The sequence below is a fragment of the Dioscorea cayenensis genome, unplaced genomic scaffold (assembly GCF_009730915.1).
Source record: "Dioscorea cayenensis subsp. rotundata cultivar TDr96_F1 unplaced genomic scaffold, TDr96_F1_v2_PseudoChromosome.rev07_lg8_w22 25.fasta BLBR01000974.1, whole genome shotgun sequence".
NCBI lineage: Eukaryota > Viridiplantae > Streptophyta > Magnoliopsida > Dioscoreales > Dioscoreaceae > Dioscorea > Dioscorea cayenensis.
This window is the reverse complement of record NW_024087365.1, coordinates 50,887-74,713: the sequence shown is the minus strand read 5'-3', so window position 1 is coordinate 74,713 and position 23,827 is coordinate 50,887. Positions and strand designations below refer to the sequence as shown.

Sequence of the window (23,827 nt, the reverse complement as noted above, 5' to 3'; positions counted from 1 at the left end):
AGTGTGATCCCACAAAGGGGTGTCGATGACAAGTAGTATGGTGATGTGGCAATTACGGTGGTTTATAATCGTGTAGAATTTATTAAGCTCGAGTGAGATGTCGCAGTAAGGTAATTAGAATCCTACCGAAATGTGCGAGTAGAAGATATTTAACACTAGATGGAGTTAATAAATTCTCTTGGCATATAATCCCTAGATAGGAAGGAAGCGACATTTTCTCACATGAGATCCATGAACAGTAAAAACAGTATTGTTATAGTACATACATAATAGTACAATAGTATTATTGACCCGAAAATTTGATCATGGAGTACTGCCATTCACCCGTTCTCATAATATTTCATTGCTATCAAATAGTGGTTGATTCATGATTGGTTTTTCACATGTTCATAGTGAATAAAAGGTGATTCTTTATAACAAAATATTATTAAGGCAAAACTTGGGAAAACTTCTCTCAACAAAATAAATGACTTCTAATAAAAATAAAGAGAAGCATGAGAATTTATTACAATAAGTAGATTTATTTAACTAATAAAACTTATTCTAAGATTGAATGATATAATTTTTTTTAAATGATGTATTTTTTTTATAAAATTAGCATGTGCTATATATATATATATATATATCAGAGACTGAAATTGATCATTAAAACCACATATTTTTCACCTAGGAATTTATGTAATAAATCCACACTAACAAGTAAGGACTGACATTTATCTATACTCCCTCGGTTTCAAATCATATTATTTTATATTTCAAAAATAGTTGTCACTTTACAGATGCAATATTTATTATCAATTTTATCTATTTTTATAAGTTATATAAATGAAAAGAATAATATTTATAGTAAAAATCATTGGTTTCGAAAAGGGATAATTTAGTAATTTGATTATTTTTTTATGTTAAAAATTTAGATAATTTAATGATATTACTTAATTTCATCTGACAATATCTTTTAAATGATATATATTTAGGAACTAATAACGATGGAATTCAACATATTTCACATTCATTTTGTTTTTCCCCTGATCCAATTCTGTTTGATTGGGGTATGAGCCTTTTGGGTTTTTTTTTTTTAATCAATTTTTTGGAATATAAAGAGTATATTAGTACTGAGAAAAACAACACTAATATAAATACTACATATTCATTGATTTTTAGATGAATCTGAACCGCACATAGATAATACGTGCAATCCAGGCCGCTCATCAAGAAGCACAAAATTCTCAGCTCACTCGAATTATTCCCAAATGTGGCGGCAAAGTGCCTCACCGGGGGGCGCGCGAAACCCTCATTCCAAATCCCTTCCATCCTCTCGGACGAATCGAGTTCCAGATCGAAATCTCTCCGGTAATCTCTTCAATTCTCCTTCAATTCTTTCGCTTTGGTGGTGGATTCCTCAATGGTCGTTCTTGTTTCTCAGATGACGACGAGGAGTTGGACGAGATCACTTATGGTGATGATTCTTTGGAGAGCCTCCGATCTCTTTATTCTAATTATACTAAGAAGGTATACGTTCACCAATGGCTTCCCATACGTCTCTCAGAGCTGTAGGTTTTAATCTATTGCCACTGAAATGAGCTGATGTTAGTGGACTTTGTAATTTGTTTAGAAGCAAGAGATTTCGTTGGCTGAGAATGAGAATGCAAGGCGTGAGCTTGAGAATGATAGCTGCGATCATCGCAAATCTTTGTTGATGGAAGATCTTGATCATGACTCTGGTGATGAGTCAATCTCTGACGAGGTTATTGTGATTCTTGCTTACAGTCTACGTTTTTGAGAAAATTGGATTAACCATTGAATTAGAAGCTAGTTATGTCTATGAAACTTAATTTTTGTTACAATGGGATCAATAAAAACCTGCATTTAACTGTGTATAGAATAGTTTATATGAATAATTTTACTTGAATAAATTCTTATAAAGGTGAGAGCTTCATCACGAATCTGGTTATTGTTCAAGTTCTGATAATGTTACTGTAATAATTTTTATCTTTTTGACAAATGTGACAAGCATATACACAGTTAGGGGCATGCACATGGGCGGAGAATTTAATCTTTTTAACCCGTGCGCTTCACTTAGAGACACATGGTTTGGGTTGCAAGTTTGCACCCATAACCGAGGACCTGTTATCATCACTATGTCTAGGAACTTGAACTTGGGACTCTTAAATCTTTTTGGGCTGTGAGGGCCAATGCGGTTGGAGTTATAAATACTATGGCACTGTGATTCTTGATTACATTCTGTTATAATTATATTGTCATTATTACTATTTTGAGAAAATAGGATTACTGCTGATACATCAGAAGCTAGATAAATGTATCATACTTAACTTTTACTAGAAAAAATAATGCAGCCAAACCGTATTTAATTGTGCATTAATTCTCTGAGATGAATAGTTTCACCTTTTTATAAATTATTATAATCCTTTTCATTTTTCATTTATATAAATTAATTCAAGTTTTAAGCGAATACTCAACATAAACAAGTTTACTGTTCTTTGTTAAAAATAGGACAATAATGTGCTTTTCAAATTTTTTGCACACATCCAGGGGTCACCAAAGGCAAGAGAAATAATGATCATGAGGCAGAAAGAAAAGAGACAAGAGGTAGCGCTAAGTGGTCTGCTGTTTCTGAAGAAGCCAATGAATTTGTTTATTTAAATGAGAAGACTCCCAACTCATCCTTCAGAGGTGCCAAAAACAATTTTTCATTCTGGAATTTATTATAGTATTTATAATTTCACACCAAGGGTGTTGCATATGCAATCAATGGGCTCTGCATTAGTGATATTTCATATTTGTGGAGTTCATGTTGTCTTTGCCTGTCAAGTTCAGGTAAAAACTGAAATTCATCATCTATCAACTCTACAGTACTTTATTATTGCAGAGCAGAACATGTCCAGTCTTCTGAATTATGAACTTAGCAACTGTAGTGAACGCACATTGAGGGATCTGAGCTTTAGTGATGGTTTGTTGCATATCCGATCAATTACAGGAGTGCCTTGATTGCATTGATTGATAGAAAAACAAGATTGTGAGAATTCATGCAATTTGACTAAGTAACAAATTTAAAGTATACCTCTGTGAGAATGTGACTTAGCGACCATTGTGAAGAAGTGTTGATAATTTTTGTAATCACATCAAGTATACTATTTCTTCAGGATACGCTCTTGTGCCACAAGGGGATGAAGTTTTGATGTATCCTGTGTCTACAAATCATGCTAAATTTTCATATTAATTTGCAAACCCTCACTTTATTCATTCAAGTACTTATATCTTTTCGTAGGCGGCGAGGGGCAGAGACCAAGCCAAAAGTTTTTCTATTCATTCTTCATACACACATATGGGGGGCATGCCATCTTCTCATGGTTTGAAAGTTGAAAATGAAAAATTGCCTCCTGAAGGAATTAAAAATTATGCAGACTTTATAAATCTTCATGAAACCAATGAAAATTCAATGTCTGAGCTATTGGGAGATCTACAAGAAGAAAAAACTCAGCTGCTTGACAAATTCGTCTCTCACAAGCCCATTGCAACACCTTCAATGGCTGAGCTGTTGGAAGGTTTACAAGAAAATAACAATCATTTCCTGGGGGCTTCTAACCTGGTATGCTTTCTTTTCCCTCTCAGTTTGACCAAAATTTGCAAATGATCTGATATTATGCTTGGCTTTGCAGTCTCTGCAACATGATAGGCCAAAGGGAAGGAGGAACTACATTGCTGGGAAGAAAACCACATACACGTTAGGTCCTAGGATACTTGATGATGAAGACCCCCCCGAATTTGTTGATGACAGAATGTCTAGTGAGGATGAGGTACTTCTCTGAAGAAGACAGAGCATTGTTATCTTTTTTGTGTGTGTGTTAGCCTTTTGGCTGAACCCCTGAAATCTATATTCCATTCTATCAGGACAACTATAACGATGACATTACGTATACAAGTCATCTTGTTAAAGGACAGACAATGGCTGATTTATTTCAAGAAGCTTTCAGTACAGCTGCATCAGATGAGCCCGTAGTTGAACGTTCCTGCAGACAGCCTAGGTAAGTGCGTGGGCCTGCTCTAAATATGGTAAAGTTTATTTTTGTTTTATGTGGATTCTGAATATTATGCATGCTTTCATCCTTCTTTTTTATTGTTTTGGTGATTCTTCTACATTATTGTGCAGAGTTGAATTTCATCAGAGATTGCAACAAGTGATGCAGACTGAAAAAGAAATAAGTATGGAGTTCTTTAAGCGAATGCAAGCAGAATGGGTTCCTCGCTGTAAGTAGTTTTCTTCTTCCTATGCTTTTTAGAAATTAGCATGTAAAAGAGGTATAAATCAGTTTTCACCATTGTATGTGATAGACTCATGGACCTAGCATTGTGGTCAATCATCAATGCAAGCCTTATAGATGCTGTGCATACCTTGTCTCCAGATGAATCAAGTTTATGGATGTGACAAATTTTGTCGAGGAGTTTTGGAGGCAAAGCTGACAGTTTGTTGGTGCTCGTTGGGAGAGAGAACATTGAGGTCTGAACTCTAGAGTAACTTAGAGTATTACTCTAGTTGGTGTTCTTTTATTTTGTTTATTCGTTCGGCTAAGCTTAAAAAATGTTAAACATATATCACTGATTGTAGATTTTTACAAGCCAATATCCATGAGATATTCTTTATCATTTTATGTGATTATAGTAACATACCCTTCAAACTTAATCTCATGCAATTAGATGAAAAGTACTGCAACATTTGGTCTATCTTATGAAATTGTTAAAGGATGCTATTTATTTCGCTTTCAGGCATTCAGTTTGGGCTATAAACAAACACTATATTTTCTAAAACTTAACATTGCCAAGCTTCAATTAGTGCCCCCCTCCTTAAGCTTTTGTATTTTGTTGTTTGATGATACTTTTAATTTTGTAACATATTCTAAATGTCTTTATTTCTTGGAGGTTCTATATCACATTGTATATTTTTATTTTAGAGTTCTGAAGGGGACAAGAGTCTCCAACTTGCCGCTGATGTTGGGATGTTGAAGAAGAATGTTATTTTCAGCTCAAAGATATGTGATAATGTAGAGCTTGAAGTTGGTAATAGGGTTCGCATTTACTCACCCTGGTATGTGCTTGCTCTCTATTTCCATCTTTTTTGTTTCTGATCATAGATTATTATTATGGTTGCACAATGCATATTAAAGTAGAAACTGTTGCTAGATAGCATAGCCCCATTGCCCATGCATTGTCCAAAAGGCATATTATTATTCTTAAACCAGTTGTAAAAGGCATATTGTTATTTTTATATATTTAATCCAGTTTGCTTCAATGTAAGTGTTTGTATTGTTTGATGAATGGCATTATGGTATTTGTCTTCTTATTAACAGGAAAAGAAGTTCAAGTTGATGAAGATGAGAGGATCATCCTCTGTATGTATTTTTTTCCCAAATCATGTCATGAGTATGTTTCTGCCACTACAATCAGACTGCATTTATTGTACCTTTGCTTTGTATTAAGCTTTCGTTGCTTTGATAAACCCAATTCTTATCCTTTACCAGGTTTGATCAGAAAAATGCACTACCATTATACTGGCTTCTAGTAGCTGCATTATTTAGGGTCTGTGAACAGCTTATAGTCCACGTTCAATTCTATTGATAGTTGTGTGATGGGTTTACCATTGTTCAAAGCCTTCTAGGTACAGATAGGGGGAAAAAAATCTGCCACTATTTTTAGACTTCCAAGTACATTTTAAAAAAAACTTCCGAGTCATTAGCTCTGTTAAGCATCTTTTATCAAATCAACTATGAGACCTGACTCTACAAAAAGAAAAGTTGTGCATTGCGAGCATTTTTCTGTAATGTTTTGGAGAATAGCAGTTATTCTTCTTTACCTTGATTACTAAAAAGGGTCCTAGGGCAATTATATTTCTTACTTTTGTTATGGACTGTGTATATTAATTAAGGTTTAAATGCTTTTATGGGGTTGTATATGCTAATTAACAGTTAAAATTATAATCATGATTTTTTTTTTGCGTATGTATGTATGTATGTATGTACGCAAAAAGAAAATATAAAAAAAAAGATTTTATCTATATACCTCTATAAAATTATAAAGTTCTCAGTACATATGTACCTTTTGTCAAATGAAATAATTATTATCTTTTAATGATGGATAAAAATGGGTTTAGTGTCACTTATATCTTTACATATGCACACATCTTTGAGCACTTGAAACTTCGTGTATATATATATATATTTTTTTTTTTGGACAAATCATGTATATTTTCCATTTCAGATAATTTTTTGTTGTAAATTGTAACAGAATAAATTAATATTTGAATAATGTTATACATACGAGTAGATACTTACAATTATGTACTAGAGTCTTAGTGGGTTGAAAGACTAGCCAATAGTGGGCCAGCCCAAATAGACCCGAACGGATCAGACCAAAGAGTGTAAAGTTCGAGCTCACGCACTCGATCCCATTAGTCTAATGGCGGAAGCCCTATCCTTCTTCCCTCCCACTACTCTCATCACTCCCAAGCTCTTTATCAATGGCCGCCCAAACCCTAACCCCAAACTCATCCCTTCTTTCTTCCCTTCCCTTTCATCTAGACGATACCCTATCTCCTGCTTGTCCTCTCAAGGCTCCCCTTCTCTCGCCAAACCCATTAAGACCTTGCTTTTCAGTGAGGGACGTGACGAGGATGAGGCCCGCCTCGTCTGCCCTGGCTGTGGCGTGTTCATGCAGGACGAGGATCCTAATCTCCCTGGATTCTTCATCAAACCCTCCTCCAAATCTCTGCTTGACGCGGACGATCCCTTTCGCGACTCAGATGATGTATTGGAAGATGAGGAGGATGTCTCCGATGTTGATTCGGTGATCGAAGGGTTTGTAGATGGTGATGAAGAGAAGGTTGAGGAGGGGATTGATTGGGATTCGGATTGGGACAGGGAATTTGAGATTGATGAGAAGAAGTTGACAAAAGAACTTGATGGATTTGCTCCGGCTGGGGTGGGCTACGGGAATGTCACTGAGGATACGCTGGAGAGGGATGAAGAAGGAGAAGATCTCAAAAAGCTGAGAAGAAGAGGAGGGCCAGGGAGAGGAAGAGAAGGGAAGCAGAGGGAGTGTGTCCTGGTATGTGCCCGTTGTCATTCATTGAGAAATTATGGGCAGGTGAAGAACCAAAATGTTGAGAATTTGATACCTGATTTTTGATTTTTGATCGGTTTATTACCACTCGGCTGATGAAGCCTGCTACTGTGGCTCCCCTTTGTTGTTGTGGTTGTTGATTGTGTGGACTTTGATGGTTCTTTCCCTAAACGTGCAGTGAAGTCTTTGTTCAGAGCATTGGAAGGCGGGAAGAAGAACCCAAGGCTTTCCAAATTGCCAAAACTTGTGCTTGTAGCGACTAAGGTTGATCTCCTTCCATCACAGATATCTCCGGCGAGGTTGGATAGGTGGGTTCGCAACCGAGCAAAGGCTGCTGGAGCTCCTAAACTCAATGGTGTGTACTTAGTGAGTGCAAGAAAGGATCTTGGTGTGAGGAACTTGCTTGCTTTCATTAAGGAGTCAGCAGGGCCCCGAGGTAATGTGTGGGTGATTGGGGCTCAGAATGCCGGAAAGTCAACTTTGATTAATACTTTTGCCAAGAAAGAAGGGATGAAGATCACTAGACTCACAGAGGCAGCAGTGCCAGGGACAACATTGGGTATATTGAGGATTGGTGGAATTTTGCCAGCAAAGGCCAAGATGTATGATACTCCGGGTCTTTTACAGCCTAACTTAATGACAATGAGATTGAATAGAGAGGAGCAGAAGATGGTTGAAATAAGGAAGGAGCTAAAACCGCGAAGTTATAGGATGAAGGTATGTTTATTCTTGCCTTTCATGTTAAGGCTGATAGTAGTATAATTCTTTTAGCTGAATGATTTAACGTTAAACATCCAGAGTGTTTGGGATCAGTGGTCTTTTATCTTCATTCTGGTGGATTACTAGTGAATTGGTGTACTTTCATGTTAATCATTTTGGCGGCTAGCAAGACTATTTTTGCCGTAATGAGAGCATCACAGGAATGCCTAATTAACTTGATTCTTCTAAGTATAGTTTTCTGATGTGATCGTGCCATGTTATCCAAATCTAATGTTTCTCTAGCATTGTTTCAAAACTAGGTTTTACCAGTCTACATACATTTCATGTTTCACCCTTTTTGTTATGCCCATAAGCTCATCTTAGCAGAAAAATGAAACACAACTGTCCTTAATTTGAGACCTGCTTCAAAAAATTTAAAGAAGAAAGCTATTTTTAACCTCTAAGTATGATTTTTGTGTCCATGCAGGCAGGGCAAACTGTCCATGTTGGTGGTTTGATGAGACTGGATGTGCTCGAGACCTCAGTAAGCACAATTTTTGTCACAATTTGGGCTTCACCCAATATTTCCCTTCATATGGGGAAAATAGAAAATGCAGATGAGTTACAGACAAATCATGTGGGCATCAGGTTGCAGGTACCCTGAACTTTTACATTTGAAAGAAACGTAATATAGGAGCATAAACTGACACCCTCCTTAGAATTTCATCTACGGACCGCTTTTAAAACTGTTTTCTTCATAATGAACTTTTCTATTGTTTGGGTGTTCAGCCACCCATTGGGCAGGACCGAGTTCCAGAACTGGGTGAATGGAAACCAAGAGAAATAAAGGTGTCTGGGGTCAGCTGGGATGTGAACAGCATAGACATTGCAGCTTCTGGGCTGGGATGGTTCTCTCTGGGATTAAAAGGTGAGGCCACTGTGATGTTATGGACCTTCGATGGTGTTGAGATAACAGAGCGAGAGGCATTGGTTCTTGATAGGGCGCAATTCCTTGAAAGGCCAGGGTTTTTGCTACCAAAGGCTATATCTGATGCCATTGGTAACCAGAGCAGGAGTAAAGCAGAAAAAAAGAAGAGGAAAGAAGAGATGATAGATACCCTTGTAGAAACTAGCATATAACATACTTGGAGAACTGTCTCTTTGTGGGCTGTTGGAGAAGAGGGCCTGAGCTTACTTTGCCCGTGATGGCGCAATCAAGATATTATTGTTTAGCAGGATGTCCCTTTTAAGTTTTCTCCTCCGCAGAGTTCTGCTGATCAGTTCAGCTTGTGTACTGTATTTTTGTTGTTGTAGGGGCAGCATTAATGAAAATAGTTGTGTTATTTACCATTTTAAAAAACGCTTGTGTGCTCTCTTAATGTTGTACTCAGAGCGGCTGCGCCTGTTAGAAGTTAGAACTGAATAAAAAGTTTAACATTTATATTAGAGATAAATGCAGGGGTGGTGCTGAAAGTTTGTCCATAGCGATATGGTTTTTGTTACCCGTAAAAGCAGATAGGGTATAATATAGAATATTGGTGTGGCAATGCTTTATGAAATCTGGCAAACAAGTTTCTAGTTTGAAAAAGAACAATATCTTCAACGCAACAATCTTAACATGCATTTAAATTCAGTTCAGTCTGTTCCAAGTTCTAAGTTTCATTTGGTAAATCACAGAACAAAGGCATCCATTTCATGTTTGAAACAAGAAGAATGTAGAACCCCAACATAGCAAGTGCATTAAGGGCTTAGTTCAGGCTAGGGCAAACTGGTCCCTTTGACAGGCCATGGCAAACCTCCATGCCATGATGCATCTCCGCTGGTCGATGAGTCTCAGAGTCTTGGGGCACTATGAATGCAAATAGAAGAATAAATTACAAAAGCAAGAACTTTTACAAAAATCTATTAACTTTGGATTATGTTAAAGACATTCAAAAACGAATGAGCTAAAGAAGAATAAATGGGAAAGGTTGTACCATTAAGGTAATCTTCAAAACCAAAATCCTCCAAACAACCGGTTAGAGCTTCATAACCAAGCATTGAGGATGGCAGCACTCCCTGGAGGCTTTTGGAATCTAAAAACATAAAAACACCATGGCATGCTAATAAGTCTAACCCAGTTTAATTTATTACAATATTCATATCTAAATGTTCTCATAAAAGATCTCAAGAATGAGTGATTGATGCATTTGACATTCCAATGACAGGATATAATGAAAAAAATCAATTGTCAATCAGGATACATGGCCTATTCAGTCACATGTATGCACACAATATTGCAATCATTGTGCTTTGGTGAAGTTATCGATCAACAAACTTTGGTAATTCATAATTCATGAACAGGGAAAACCAAACTTTACAAACTTCCAGAACAAAAAGCCTAAGAAAAATTACAGTATAGAAGTTGAAAGGTTAGATTTTATAATCATCTGTAGTAGTAAAACAATCATGTCTATATGTTGAAACAATGTTTTCTCTTTGACAGTCTGTAAGATTGATAAAAGTTTGCTCTCTTTTTGCAGTGGTAGAATATGGTCCATGTACCAGCAAAAACCTCTTTAATGTAGCTCTTAACAAGAAGTTCTCAACATGCGGTTCTTGAAATTTCCTTTTGTGATCCTATTATCTCAACCATAGTTATATGAACTCATGATTTTCAATATAGTAGGGTTTACAGTTTACTAGAGAACTATAATCAAATAAACTAAATCAACCTCAAATTCTAGTAAAAAAAACAAGAAACATGCATGAACCATGCATACAGTGTAATAATAGTTTCTTTGTGACTACCATGGCCATAGGTATAGGATGCAGAAACTTGCATAAAAGCTATGAATTTTTCAACAAACAAGACAGTTCCTGAGTTGACTATCACATGCAATCCAATTTTTACACATTTGTCTTACACATATAGAAGCACCTGCCTACTGCAACTGCAAATATTCGGTGAAGTAGATATGCAATAGTTAGAAAGGCAGTTAAGAATGTCATTCATTTGATAATATGCCTATTCATAAAAAAAAATTAACTACAAATTAACATTACAATGAAATAAACAGTGCTTGTTGGTCTATATGCCCTATAGCTCCTTTCTATGTAGTTGTTAAATGGCCCTAGTCACACTTCTACATCCACTGTACTTTAAATTGATCATTTTTCACTACCATTTTCCATCAGGATTCTGTATAAGATTCTCAACATGATAGAATGCTAACAAAATCCATGAAGAGATTGAAGACTTTCCCAGAATTAGAAACTAAAAATATTAGCTCATGACTCCCTCATCCTTTCTAGTTTTGACAAACAGCTATGGTTGAAAACTCGAAACATTATACAGAGAAAATAGAGCCATTAATCAAAAACAACATGCAAAAACTAGGGCTCAAAGTAATAGCCTTGCATGAATTCCAAAACAATAACATCACCAAGTTCTCATTTTTCACACTGACAAAGCACGAAAAGCTAAAGAACAACACCAATAACCAACAAAAACAATTCAAAAAGCTAGAAAACGCTAGAAAACACGAATAGCTGATGGGGAATTAGGGATACGAACCGGGAAAAGGATCTGGCGCTCGAAATCGTTGCGGAGATTGAAGGCCGAACCATATGTGAGATCTAAAAATCGACCGCTTCTTCCCTCAAATCCAACTTCATCTGATTCACATCATAGTTCTAGGGGTTAGGGGTTCCGAGAATCGAAAAAAATAGACAGAGAAAAGAGGAAGGGGTCAAGGGATCACCTTCTCGCGAAGAGACTGGAGAGGGTGAACGCCAACGATGTCGCCTTTGACGCCATCGAGGCCGAATCGAAGTGCATCGTGACCTCCAACTACATCGTGCGTGATCCTCTTCGACGCCATTTCTTTGCTCTTCGCTCTTCTTCGCCGGTGCCTTCTTCGACTTTTGTTTAATTTATTTGTCCAGCATTTTTCACAAATTTACCCTTCAAAATAATAAAATTCCAATTAACTCCTTTGCTCGGTTTCCTCTCAAATTCGTGTATATACTACCCTTTGAAATTTATATAAACATTATTAAAATTTGCACAAACAACCCTAGCTTTGTTTATCCATTGGTCCAGAATTTCCACAAATTTACTTTTTAAAATAATAAAATTTCAATTAACTCCTCCTCTAGGTTTGCTCTCAAATTCGTGTATATACCCCTTTGAAATTTATAAAAAAAATGTTAAAATTTGCACATACAACCCTAAAAAAATTTAAATTTTTCTTCAACTTTGTTTATCTATTTGTCTAAAATTTTCACAAATTTACCCTTCAAAATAATAAAATTTCAATTAACTCCTTCTCTCAGTTTGCTCTCAAATTCGTGTATATACCCCCTTTGATATTTATATAAAAAATGTTAAAATTTGCACATACAACCCTAGAAAAATTTAAATTTTTCTTCAACTTTATTTATCTATTTCTCCAAAATTATCATAAATTTACTCTTTAAAATAATAAAATGTCAATTAACTCGTCCTCTCAGTTATCTCACAAAGTCGTGTATATAGCCCTTTGAAATTTTTTTACAATTTTGTTTATTTATTTGTCAAGAATTTTCACTGTTCACATACTTATCCTTCAAAATAATAAATTTTTAATTAATTCCTCTAGGTTTGCCCTCAAATTCGTATATATAGTATATACCCCTTTCAAATATAAATAAAAAAAATGTTAAAAATTTGCACATACAACCCTAGAAAATTTTAAATTTACAAATAACATCATCTCATTTAAAAAAATTTATGGTTTTAATTTTGCATACAAATCCCTGTAAAGCTCCAAATATACATAGACACCAGCGATAAGTATCAATGTCTGCAAACAGAGCTTCACAAATGTGCATAGCCGCAAAAGTATACATTTAAGACAGCTCAACAGAAAAAAAGAAAAATTACAGCTATTGTTGTCAACAAAGGAGAAAAAGGAAATCAATTTTGGTTTTATTAACTTGTCATGGTGATCAAAAAGGTCAGGAAGTTAAACCAATGGTCTTGACAAATGATGATGAACAAAGTTATATGGCTCTAAGTTCTAACGTAAAGTGACCACAAGGCTGCTGTTAATGAACTTGGCCCCTCCCACTTTGCCTTGCATAGCATGAGGTAACCGAATTATTCGTCTTTGATCCCCTGCTTCCACTAGTAACTCTGCTCCTCCTCTATACTGTTCATCAATAGATTAAATTCTCATCACTCAATATCGATATTGTTAGTATAAAATCACATACACGAAAGCGGGAAAATTTATTGTGCCTTTAGTGCATGTTTTTTTAACTCAGAAAGAAAAGAGAAAACATGAAGATGTTGAAACACACACTAAAAATATGAATGTTCAAGCTGTGTAGATGTTATGCATTTGTTACCTAAAGGATCACCTTGAATCAGAGATTCAATAGAACAATATGATGTGATTTTGAAAAATAAAGCAAAACCAAATTCTAACAGAGTATGGGAAAACATTAGGGCAATCAGAGACCAATATACATACTTGATATAACTTGATCTCCGCCTTCTCGAAGCCTGGCATGAAAAGGGTAACCGATTTCTGGCTTGTATCAAATCTAACTGATGGTTGTGAATTATCAGTTGCAGAATGAAGTATACGTTTTGCATCATTGCTTAGAGAATTGATGATTGTATCCCAATCCAAAGAAGAACCGGTTGAAAGATGTGGTATACATGCAAAAGCTAAGGGGGAGAATTGCTGGGAAAGTTCCTTAATGGATAAAGAAGATTGTGAGCCAACACCAAATGCGCCAGATATCTGTGTTCCTGCTTGAATTGCACAACCCCAATATCTCATTGCTGATTTGATGGATGCTCCACTACTTGGATTCATCACAAGGTAACATCCAAACTTTGAAGAGTCAGCAAAAGAAACTGAAGCTTTCTGCAAACAAACAATAGCAACCAGAGAGAATGTTTTGCTTTGTAAGAGAGCACAAATGGTTGAAAAAGAACATTGTAAGGAAATACCTCTAGAATCTGCTCAATATCATTCCATATTTCTGTGCTTGTTTTCCCATCACTAGGACCACCATCATTCAGGTTTGCAGATTCATATGCTAGTTTCAACAATGAAGGAGCAGTCAATCTTCCAATATCAGTCTTCTCAGCCAAACTACGTATATACTTCAAATACCACCTAACTTTTCACAACAAAGAGAACAAGAAAAAAATAATTAGCTATCATATACAGGGCCTTGACAGTGAACATTTAATTCCAAGAGTCTCAAGGGAGATGGTTCATACCTTGCTCTCTCAGTGGCACCAATTAATCGCAATGTTTCCTCAGAGCTAATGCCATCATACACAACAATATCAAAATTTGTGCGTGACCGGTAGTTAACTCTTGGAAGAAAATGAACTAGTTTTTCTAGTACCAAGGCCGGAAAATGGAATCCATTCCTGGCAGAACCCCAAGCTCTTCTCCGACCACCTAACTTATAGAAACAATTACCATATGATACTGTCTCAATAATCAAACTACAAAGAAGAGGGGAAAAACTCATTCAGCTAATTAAGTTCAATACTACTTACATACCCACCCCATCAAGTACCCCTTGTGTCAAATTTAGACGAGCATCTACTTTTCTTCATCCTCTCCAGAGGTTCAAGCAACATCTACCATTAATAATAATAATATAATTATAATTATTTTTAAATTTAGAAACATGAATGAAAAACAAATATCCAAACAAACAACAAAAGTCACCTTACTGGTTTCCAACCTAACAATGGAAAGATTGTTCTTGCATTCAGTTGGAGAATTGCCAATCTTACAACCCATCAGTTCTTCTGCAGTTTTTGTCTTGAGAATGCACTACCAAACATGTATTCAATCCTTCCATTGCATAGTGCTTTCATCATAGAAAAATAAATTCAAGTAAAAAAAAAAAAAGGACATCTTTCAAGCATTAAAAAAGAAAAAATCCCAAATTTCATACAAAATATTCATTCTGATTTCATGAATTCAAAGAAACATTGTAAAATTCCTTTAAAAATAAAATCTAGTTTAAAATCAGGAAAAAAAAAGAAAAAAATTCTACCTGGGCAGCGAGGACTGCAGCGGTGGTCTTCCCAGAACCTCCTTTGCCCAAGAAGGTAACCAATCTTGTGGATTTCTCTGAAGAATTCGCCATGATTGGAGCTCGAATGCACCTTCGATTCAGCGCTGGGGCATGTGAACGAGGCACAGAGATGAGGAGGGGAGAAGCGAAAGCCATAGCGAGATAACGAGAAAGACAGAGAGAAACAGTGAAACTCGCGTTATGGTTCCAAAATGGTGGGTTTGATAATGGGCTAGACTACAACCTCCGGCCCAATTGGCCCAGCTTGTTATGATGATGATAATAATAAAATAAATAAATAATTTTTTTAAAAAAAATATATTAAATATAAATCTCTGAAAATATTATTTTGCTGGTCAACCGTTTTGGTCATTGGTGTGCATGTTGTTATGCTTAATTAGGCTGGCCATCATTGCAATGTAATTTTAACAATATTATTAGGTTTTAAAAGTTGGTTTTTAGTCTATAATTAGCAGGCATAGTATTATATTTGAAGAATTAACTTTAGTATGATAGATTGAGATATGTTCTCTTTAAGAGGTTCTTCCAGTTAAATATTGAGATATATATGTCCTCTGTAATATACTAATATTCTCTCGATATGTACCTCTTTAAACTTATTTAGATAAATATTAAATTGAATTGTTCTACAAGTTAATTAAATGGCCTTCAAAAATTCTTCTAATACATATAATTAAGTACTAAACACACAAATACACTCATATTAATCCACTATTATTAACCACAAGGCCTAAATTAATAGTTCTGTGTATGTTCCTCAAAACAAAAGAGTAAATAAGAACCATGCATAAGAGGATATCAATTGATCAAATACTGTAATAAGATCAGAACATCAACTTAACCATGCATGCATGCATGCACGTACATGTAGTAAATGGCTTTCTCCTAAGAACTAAAACATTTCATGCCGTCGATGAGACCTCGCCGGATGCTCCGGCAACGGATTCCCTTGAGAGTCATACAATATCTGACCGGAAAAGTCCGGTGGGCGGCATTTATCACCCATGATGATTGCTTTCCTCCATACAGCTTGATCATCATCATCATCTTCTTCTTCTTCTTCAACCTTCTTCCATGACACCATCTTCACTACAACAAGAGCTTTACTACTTAAATGGGAGAGGAACTTGTTCTCTCTTTGAGGTGGTGGTGATGATGGTGCTAGCCCACTTTTGGCTAGCTTTACTTATCTTGGTGTGCTTGTAAGTGGTGCAGAGCAGCATGATTATTGAAAGAGTTCCGGTGACTCCAGCGAGGAAGATGAAGAAGCTTGTGATGTTGGATAAGGATAGATCAGATGATGGATTTATTGAAATATGGTAAGCTTGGAGAAGTCTTGCCATGGTGAATTAGTATTAGTAGATGATGATCATCACTATTACATTGTATAGAAAGGAAGAGAGAGATGAACATATATGTGCTGGTGGTTGCACCGGTATATAAGGGATTGGGACTAATGAAGATGGGTAACTATCAAGGATATGGAATTTGGGGGGTTAGAACAGGGAGAATAGCCGGATTTGTAACTAGAATTACATGCATGACATTTAGGATGGTAACAGTTACCACTAAATTCTAAATATTATGTTTCTCTACCTCCAAGAATTTTATTAATGTTTGTCTTTCACTAATTAAGTTATGTAAGATAGATTAACCAATTCAGGAAGGTTATACACATTAAGATATGTCATATTAGTAGGTGTTATAAAACATATATATATATATATATATATACAGGTTGATATGTTTGGTGTTGTTGGGAATAAGACTAGTTTTTAAAATGAGTTGAATAGAGGTTTAACACTTAATTTGATTAGTTTATGATCAAATTGGCCAAATTCAGATAGTTACAATCTCATATGAACTTGAGTCACTAACTAATTGTTTTGATGATAATTAGATGGAAACTTATGGTTTTGTTTGTACACACTTGCAAATGTGTGCAGTTTAAATTTGAATATATATATATATATATATAGGTAACTGAACTCTAATATACAATAATACACAAAAAAAAATTGATCCAGGGATAGTGGCAATGAGGTAATTAAAATGAACGACAGGAGTATTCTTGTTCAGCAAAGTATGGTTGACCAAGTCAACTTGAATCGGTCTAGGCTGGGCCACGTATGCACCATCCTAGTCATAGCCTCATATGGAAAGCAAGGAAGTGATCACCGGGGGTTGCCGGTTGTAAGACTTGGGATTGTGACTGTAGACTTTTTAATGGCCATTCGGTACCCCACCCACGAAAAGTCACTTTGAAAATAATTAAAGGGGACGATAATGGAGATTAAGAAATAGACCTGTGATGGAACATTTAGTCAATTACTAATTTGCAAAAACAGCTTGTATTTTTTATTTTTTTTTATGCATTACTTGGCATGACAATATGATATTTTCTTGTCATTGATTTCATTTAATTAAAAATACTAATATTAGGATGTCAAATTCATTGAGAATGTTCTCATGTATAATTGTCACTATCCAAGAAACAAGTGTACCTATACTTGATGTTCATTAGTGATGGAATATTAAAAATAAAAAAAATAAGAAAAAAAAAATAAACAAGGTATAGAAGCCAATAATAGAGATCAGAAAGAAAGAAAGAAAGAGAGATGAAGAGAATCTTTATTGGAGAAAGCAATTGGCATTTGGCATCAGCCTTCTTATCATCATCACCATCTTCTTCTTCTCTCATATATAACTCATCAAAGCATGTTTTGATTCTTCTATTCCCTTTCATTCTATCATCCATCTATTCCTTATTCTTCCATTAATTCCAAAGCCCAAACAAAACAAGTTTGGTGGTGTGTCTCTATCTTGCAAACAACCCATAATCAAATCATTCAAAAGCTTATCCTTTTTTTTATACTATAGTCAATGTCTCATTTACCAACAATTAGTTCATCATTTAATTTCCCTTTTCCTTTTGGTTATTTTATAAAAAATATCATATTATAAATAGAACTAATTAGATGGTCATGAAAACTAAGTCTAGATCAAACTAAACCGCTTAAAATACAAGAAGTGATGAAAAGGTTGACTTGTTGACCATGATGGCCCACACCCAAAGAAACGAGTGAAAGAAATGCAAAGCCTCACGTCACATTAGCCTTCCTATATCCACAAAGCATGAAAGAAAAACCACTCTCTATTGCCCACCTCTTCATGCACTTAAGCACAAAACAATTGAAAGATAAAACCTAACTAACCCAACCATATCTATGAATCTATGATATGTATCACTTCCTCCTCTTCTTCATCTCCAAGCTCTCTCAACCCAAAACAAAGTAGTAGCCATGCTAACTAGAACTAGTATTATGATGCTCTTGTTCATTAATGTTTTCTCTTCGGCTTTCGTCGGTAATAGCTTCACTTCCAACGTGCATGATGGAGAGATAGTGAATCCAACTTCACCAGGATCGGAAGAGAAGTGCACATGCTCACCGTGTGGAAGCACATGCAACACTCCAAGTTTACCACCACCTTCACCACCACCACCACCACCAACAACAATTTATAGCCCTCCATCACCTTATTGTCCACCTCCACCGTATTATGCATCATCTCCACCACCACCATCTTATTATGGATCAAATACTCCACCTCCTCCTTCGTACTATGGTTATACTCCACCTTCTCCAAACTATGTGTGGAGTTGGAAGCCGCCGGGGAGCTTGTATCCTATTGATCCATCTTATAGCTTATCGACCGATGGCCAGAGTTCTTCGATGATCTTGCATGCCTTCTTGTGCTTGTTTTTATTGGCTTTGTTATAGTTCTGATGTTAGGGATGACAATTGTGATGTGTTAATTAGATTAAAATAAATATCGAATAATCATCGATTAGTTGTTGTTGTTGTTGTTGTTGTTGTTGTTGTTTCTTGAAAGTTTAATTAATATTGACTAGTTGTTGATGTTGTTTCTTGAGAGTTTGTTGATGCTCTTGTAATTTTTTCAAATTTTCTTTCATCTATCTATATCTATATATATGTGTGTGTGTGTGTATATTTGAAGGTGAACTATGTGGAAAAGTGTCTGTAAAGTTATCAGAAACACAGAGAAAAAAAAGAGAGGATGAATCTTTAAGGCAAAAGGAGCAGTAGGTGTGAGGGAACTTGAGTACATGGATGTTTAATAAATAGATGATGACTTCTTTTAGCCCATATGTTTGTCCTCAATTACTAGTTAAGAAAGAGTAGGGATACTTTTAGGAAAGAGGCTTCTTAGTCAATGACAACAATAAACATTAAATCATATATTCAAGCCACTACCAACTAAGAGTTCTCCACTTGCAATGGCATACATTGATTAAGTTTATAGATTATGAAGAATGATTGATTGAGTTTAATTTACTCCTAGGTTAAACATATTTAACTATAACACAAGAAATTGATAGAGGATTTAACTACAACACAAGAAATTGATAGAGGAATAAAGAAAGAGGTTAATTTAAGCAAGTATGTGGAGATGGTCCATGGTTGGTATAAAATAGAGGAATTCTTGGATCATGCTTTTGAAGGCTTCTTGGAAAAATCCCTCCCTTTTGGTAAAATAAACTCCTCTGCCATGTGCAAATGACTTTGCAAGAAGGCTCTATGAGTACCATGCACTTGCATGCCATGACACGGTGAGCAAAAGCATTGGGCCACACCATAATAATAATGATATAATTAGGAATGAATTATATATATCAATCTAAAAATTTATTTTTACAAAAAAAAGAAAAAGAATTGTAGTAAATACTCATACATCTGATGCCATGCATGACATTAAATTAATAACTCAAACAATAAACATTCCACTCCCTTTTGCATTATAAGACCAAATGAAGTTATGAAACGCTCCAACGCCTTTTCAAAAGCCTCTCTTCTTCTATTGTTCCGCCATTGATCATCTTCTTCATCTTCTCCACAAACTCCAATTTTGACAACAATGTCAACCAAGCTCTCCCACATCATCCCCTCCCTTCTTCTCCTTTTCTTTGTAATCTCAACCAATGGTTGGGATCAATCAGAGTCACCTCCTGAGTGTCCTTATCCATGTCTCCCTCCACCGACATCAGTCACAAACTGCCCTCCACCGCCACCTTCACCTCCTACAGAGCCAGTGGTCTACCCTTCTCCTCCTCCTCCTACTCCTCCTTACCTTCCTTCTCCGGCATTTCCTTCTCCTTATCTACCATTCTATCCTCCACCTTATGTTAGCTTCCCGGCACCTCCTCCTCCCAACCCCATCCTCCCTTATTTCCCTTTGGTACTACATAACACCGCCGTCATCCTCATCATCTTCTTCGTCTTCTCCTTCCATAAAAAAGCTTGGAGCTTTGCTTGCAATGGTTCTTGCCGGGTTACTTCCTTATTATTAACAGGCACATATTGTATGTATTTTCTATTATGAATATCAGCATTTGTAATTCTCTTATAATTGTGCTTTGAGTTTAATTATCCTGGAAGATCAATGTAGGCAGGTAGACTGTTGATCTCTTTTTTCTATCATCTTCTTTCTTTTTCTTTTTTTTTTTTGGGTTTCCTTTTTTCCTTTTTGGCCATGTAGAAGACTAGAAGGTAGTAGTTGATCAGGAAAAGACAATGAAGATAAGTGAAGGAAGGAGAAGGTGGACATAATTGCTCTTCTTTCTTTTATGAGTACATCTATACGCATTCTATGCATATATGCTGTTAATTACTAGTTTAGTATAAATTTTTTTTTTAAAGTAACTATAGTTGCTTTGGCACATGGAGAGAGAGATATATGGCGTCATATGGTTGGTGTTGGTGCTTGGTAGATTGAATGATTCAATGAATTATGATATAATTGACTAGCTACGCACTAAACTCAGTACTATAAATAAAATAAATATTATAACGTTTGTTGAGGGTTCTATGGCTTTTGGATTCTAACTAGCTCGCCACTGCTTCATAAATATTAAAGGTTCTCATCAAAAGCCAATGCCATACCAACAAGATAAGATGCTTCTTTCATAGCTAAATGCACAACTGGTCCACACATCATACTTGCCTTGCCCTCCGTTCATTCATGTTCATGTCCTTCAACATGTCTAACTGTTTCGGCAAATTAACCATATCCAATCAAGAAGAATTGAAGAGTAATTGCTGTGACATTATACATGAAAACATGCACATTATCCATAAAAAGTATTGGTGTAGTTCAGTTCAACAATAGCTGGTTGACTCTTCGAAATTCAAAATTATAGTGCCAGTTGGTTATTGTGTGATATCTCCATTATCAATACAGAGATGTCGATATAGCAAGCATTGTTGGCGTGATACTTTGACTGAGATAAAATAACATTAAACGTGGAAAAAAGACACATGTTCAAAAGACACAAAATAGTAGCCATGAATGCTAAACAATGAGAATGATAATTCACGTCTTACATTGATTAGAATTTGTATTTAGTGGGATGTGTATGAGCATCTGTAAGGGTATGCATGCAAATAGGTTTCCAGCTCATAATTATAAGATCAGAAAATAAATGGATCATATAACATAACAATTGTTTGATATATGTTGAACATACAAGAAACAAGAATGAAGAATATCTGGAACTTGGCGGCGTAAATGGTGATTCCCGGGTTGCAGTAATGTAAAACAGGTGCAAAAACTTAGCCCAGTAGAGGGTGTCAAAAAGGTGCAAGGTCTCTGCGAAGATCAATAGTTCCAACAGCTTGGTTTGATGCCAATTAAGTTGAAAAATTTACCAAAATTTTTTACTCAAAGAACTGTTCACTGAAAGCTCGCCGCGCCTTTGAACAATTAATAGCATCCATTGGTGAGCTGATGTAATCTGGATTAAATACAATCATAAGACATGAAAAATCAAATGCCATAAAATTGCTGTCTTTTTCCATATTGCTAATAATATACTGTGGTTCTTGATATGCTGTATAACTATGTTTCAGAATCAGATGGCACACCTAAAACACAAGGAAATTCAAATCACAAATGAAGACTATAAGATAGAGCTGGAGTGGGATGGACATGCATAGATGATATATGCAATTTCGAAGGAGAACAGACACAAGAACGGTTTCACTTAGGGCTGCACTTTAACTATAATGAAACAGAACTGCAGTAATGCAAAGTTTGTTTAGAAAAAAAAAAGGTACTTTATGATTGTAGTAAAGCTACTACGTATTTAACAATCAGATCTCTAATTAATCACCAAACTTTGCCCAACATCTTTGTACTTAAATGATGGACAGCATGAAGGGAAGTTCAACTAATTTGCAAACAAAAGCACTAAATTTTTAAGATAACTAAATTCAAAGGCTAGAGACTTCTGCATTTTTGGTGAAAATAAATACAAATTTTAAACTCAACCATAAGAGGCCAAAGGTGACAAGAAGAAACATATTGGAGAACCAGGATAAAAAAAACCACCTAAATTCACCACTCATTTTCATTTGTAGTTGGCAAATAAAAGACCAACAACATTGATAACAACTCTCACATAAACAACAACATAGAACATAGTCAGACTTCGTACCTCAATACTGCCTTGCTTCCAACTGCAAATGCTTGATAATCTCATTCACGGGCAAACACAACTCAGCTTCTGATGCAAAAGATTTCACTAGTCTCTCAATTGCTCTCATCTCCTCATGGAACTCAGAACTCAGAACCAAATAGGAGAAATGCTCATCTAAGACCAACCCCAATCCCCTGGCCACTGATTCAAGTGAAGGAATACTATCACAAACGGTTAAACCCAAAACTGGCATTGCTGAGGGGCAAGGCCCAGCTTCGGGAAATCTCTGGTACTTCTCCAGCCACTTGATAAAGTACCTAACAAGTGTCAAAACCTCTGACCCATCAAGTCTCAAAATCGCAGATGAAAGCACAAGATCATCCAAATTTGAAGATCCAAACACATAATGTAGGCACACCTCCGAAGATGAGAACCTGTCATGAGCCATGGCTAGCAAGATGGAAGCTTCTCTAGCTAAAGCCGTCACCTTTTCATCTAAACCTCTGTGAGTTGCCTTCTCAATAGCAAAAAAAGAGCGTCATTTTCCAACTTTTTTTCCTCACTAAGATCATACTATTCAAAAGAATCATCAGTTGGGGATAAGAAGAATTTGAGAATCAAAAACAAGCTCAGAAGACTTAAGGTCTGAGATTTCTCTAACACACAAACAGAGCAATTCTGATTGGTTTTTTTCTCGATGAGCTTTTTCAACTAAAGTTCACAGAGTTTTAGATTCCCTGCAAGCTTTTGCAAGATGAGGGTTTCGATTACCTCCCAAACCTCCAGAATAAGACATCCTTCAAGAATCAGTCCCGCGGCTTCCCTTCCAATCACAAACCCCAACTTTTCAATCGCTTTGGGGATGAAATTAGGGTCAGAGGGGTCGACACTGATGGCAAGGCCGATCCTTTCAGCGCACTTCTGGAAGAACGAGCCGAGAAGACCTACGCACTCGTCTCGATTCAGCGATCTAGGGTTCTTGAGCTTGCGAGTTAGGGTTTTGGAAAGGCTGGAAACAAGAACAGCAATATCCGTATCAGTGCTGGAAAGGCTCCACCCAGAGACGCGCTTGACGAGGGCGGCGTTTGCAGGGGAGTCACTTCCAGGAACGAGGGAATGAACTGCAGCGTCGCCGTTGAGGATGAGAGGATGTTTCGGCGCCGGCGATGGAGCCCCGGCTTCCGCAGCCGCCGTAATGGCTGAGAGGAGCGTCATGGGGCTTGGGGGAAGAAGGGAGAGAAGTTAGGGCTTATGAGGGGGTTTTGCTAGCCATTGTTGGGCTGGGCCGTGATGGAGTTCATTCTTTGTATTTTAAGCCCAATAAAAAGTTATATTTACATATAAGGAGAGAGAGAGAGAGGGGTGCATTTTCTGAATCTTAACGTCTGCCTCTTTAGT

The 23,827-nt window shown here is 36.2% G+C and overlaps 5 protein-coding genes and 2 pseudogenes across 6 annotated transcripts; 4 read left to right on the top strand and 3 right to left on the bottom strand.

Moving 5' to 3' along the window:
• The first annotated feature begins 1,250 nt into the window (after positions 1-1,250).
• Positions 1,251-3,006, top strand: LOC120255368. The gene is made up of 5 exons (XM_039263204.1): positions 1,251-1,350; positions 1,424-1,509; positions 1,613-1,744; positions 2,512-2,607; positions 2,836-3,006. Exons 1-5 carry the CDS (start codon positions 1,251-1,253, stop codon positions 3,004-3,006), a joined length of 585 nt encoding a protein of 194 aa, XP_039119138.1.
• A 322-nt stretch (positions 3,007-3,328) lies between these two features.
• LOC120255371 lies at positions 3,329-4,414 on the top strand. 2 transcript variants are annotated; one of them, XM_039263205.1, is made up of 5 exons: positions 3,329-3,607; positions 3,678-3,815; positions 3,910-4,043; positions 4,169-4,266; positions 4,351-4,414. In XM_039263205.1, the coding sequence occupies exons 1-5, from the start codon at positions 3,344-3,346 to the stop codon at positions 4,362-4,364; spliced, it is 648 nt and encodes a 215-aa protein (XP_039119139.1). In that variant the 5' UTR covers positions 3,329-3,343; the 3' UTR covers positions 4,365-4,414. The 2 variants fall into 2 exon arrangements, with proteins under 2 accessions (XP_039119139.1, XP_039119140.1); XM_039263206.1 differs by lacking the exon at positions 4,351-4,414 and having other exon boundaries at positions 3,910-4,071; positions 4,169-4,248.
• Positions 4,415-6,292: 1,878 nt separating this feature from the next.
• Positions 6,293-9,064, top strand: LOC120255362 (annotated as a pseudogene).
• Positions 9,065-9,426: 362 nt separating this feature from the next.
• On the bottom strand, positions 9,427-11,693 carry LOC120255370 (annotated as a pseudogene).
• Positions 11,694-12,571: 878 nt separating this feature from the next.
• LOC120255372 (uncharacterized protein At1g26090, chloroplastic-like) lies at positions 12,572-15,072 on the bottom strand. Its single transcript, XM_039263207.1, is given in 10 exon segments — positions 12,572-13,004; positions 13,329-13,730; positions 13,817-13,985; positions 14,093-14,231; positions 14,234-14,279; positions 14,389-14,427; positions 14,429-14,464; positions 14,556-14,648; positions 14,650-14,700; positions 14,890-15,072. Coding segments are annotated over 10 exon segments (1,284 nt in total). The 5' UTR covers positions 15,067-15,072; the 3' UTR covers positions 12,572-12,872.
• Positions 15,073-19,869: 4,797 nt separating this feature from the next.
• LOC120255367 (classical arabinogalactan protein 4-like) lies at positions 19,870-21,947 on the top strand. Its single transcript, XM_039263203.1, has 2 exons — positions 19,870-20,283; positions 21,861-21,947. Exons 1-2 carry the CDS (start codon positions 19,870-19,872, stop codon positions 21,945-21,947), a joined length of 501 nt encoding a protein of 166 aa, XP_039119137.1.
• On the bottom strand, positions 21,194-23,660 carry LOC120255366. The gene is made up of 3 exons (XM_039263202.1): positions 23,152-23,660; positions 22,448-22,960; positions 21,194-21,745 (listed from the first exon to the last, which is right to left on the bottom strand). Exons 1-2 carry the CDS (start codon positions 23,642-23,644, stop codon positions 22,449-22,451), a joined length of 1,005 nt encoding a protein of 334 aa, XP_039119136.1. The 5' UTR covers positions 23,645-23,660; the 3' UTR covers positions 21,194-21,745; position 22,448.
• Between the last annotated feature and the right edge of the window lie 167 nt (positions 23,661-23,827).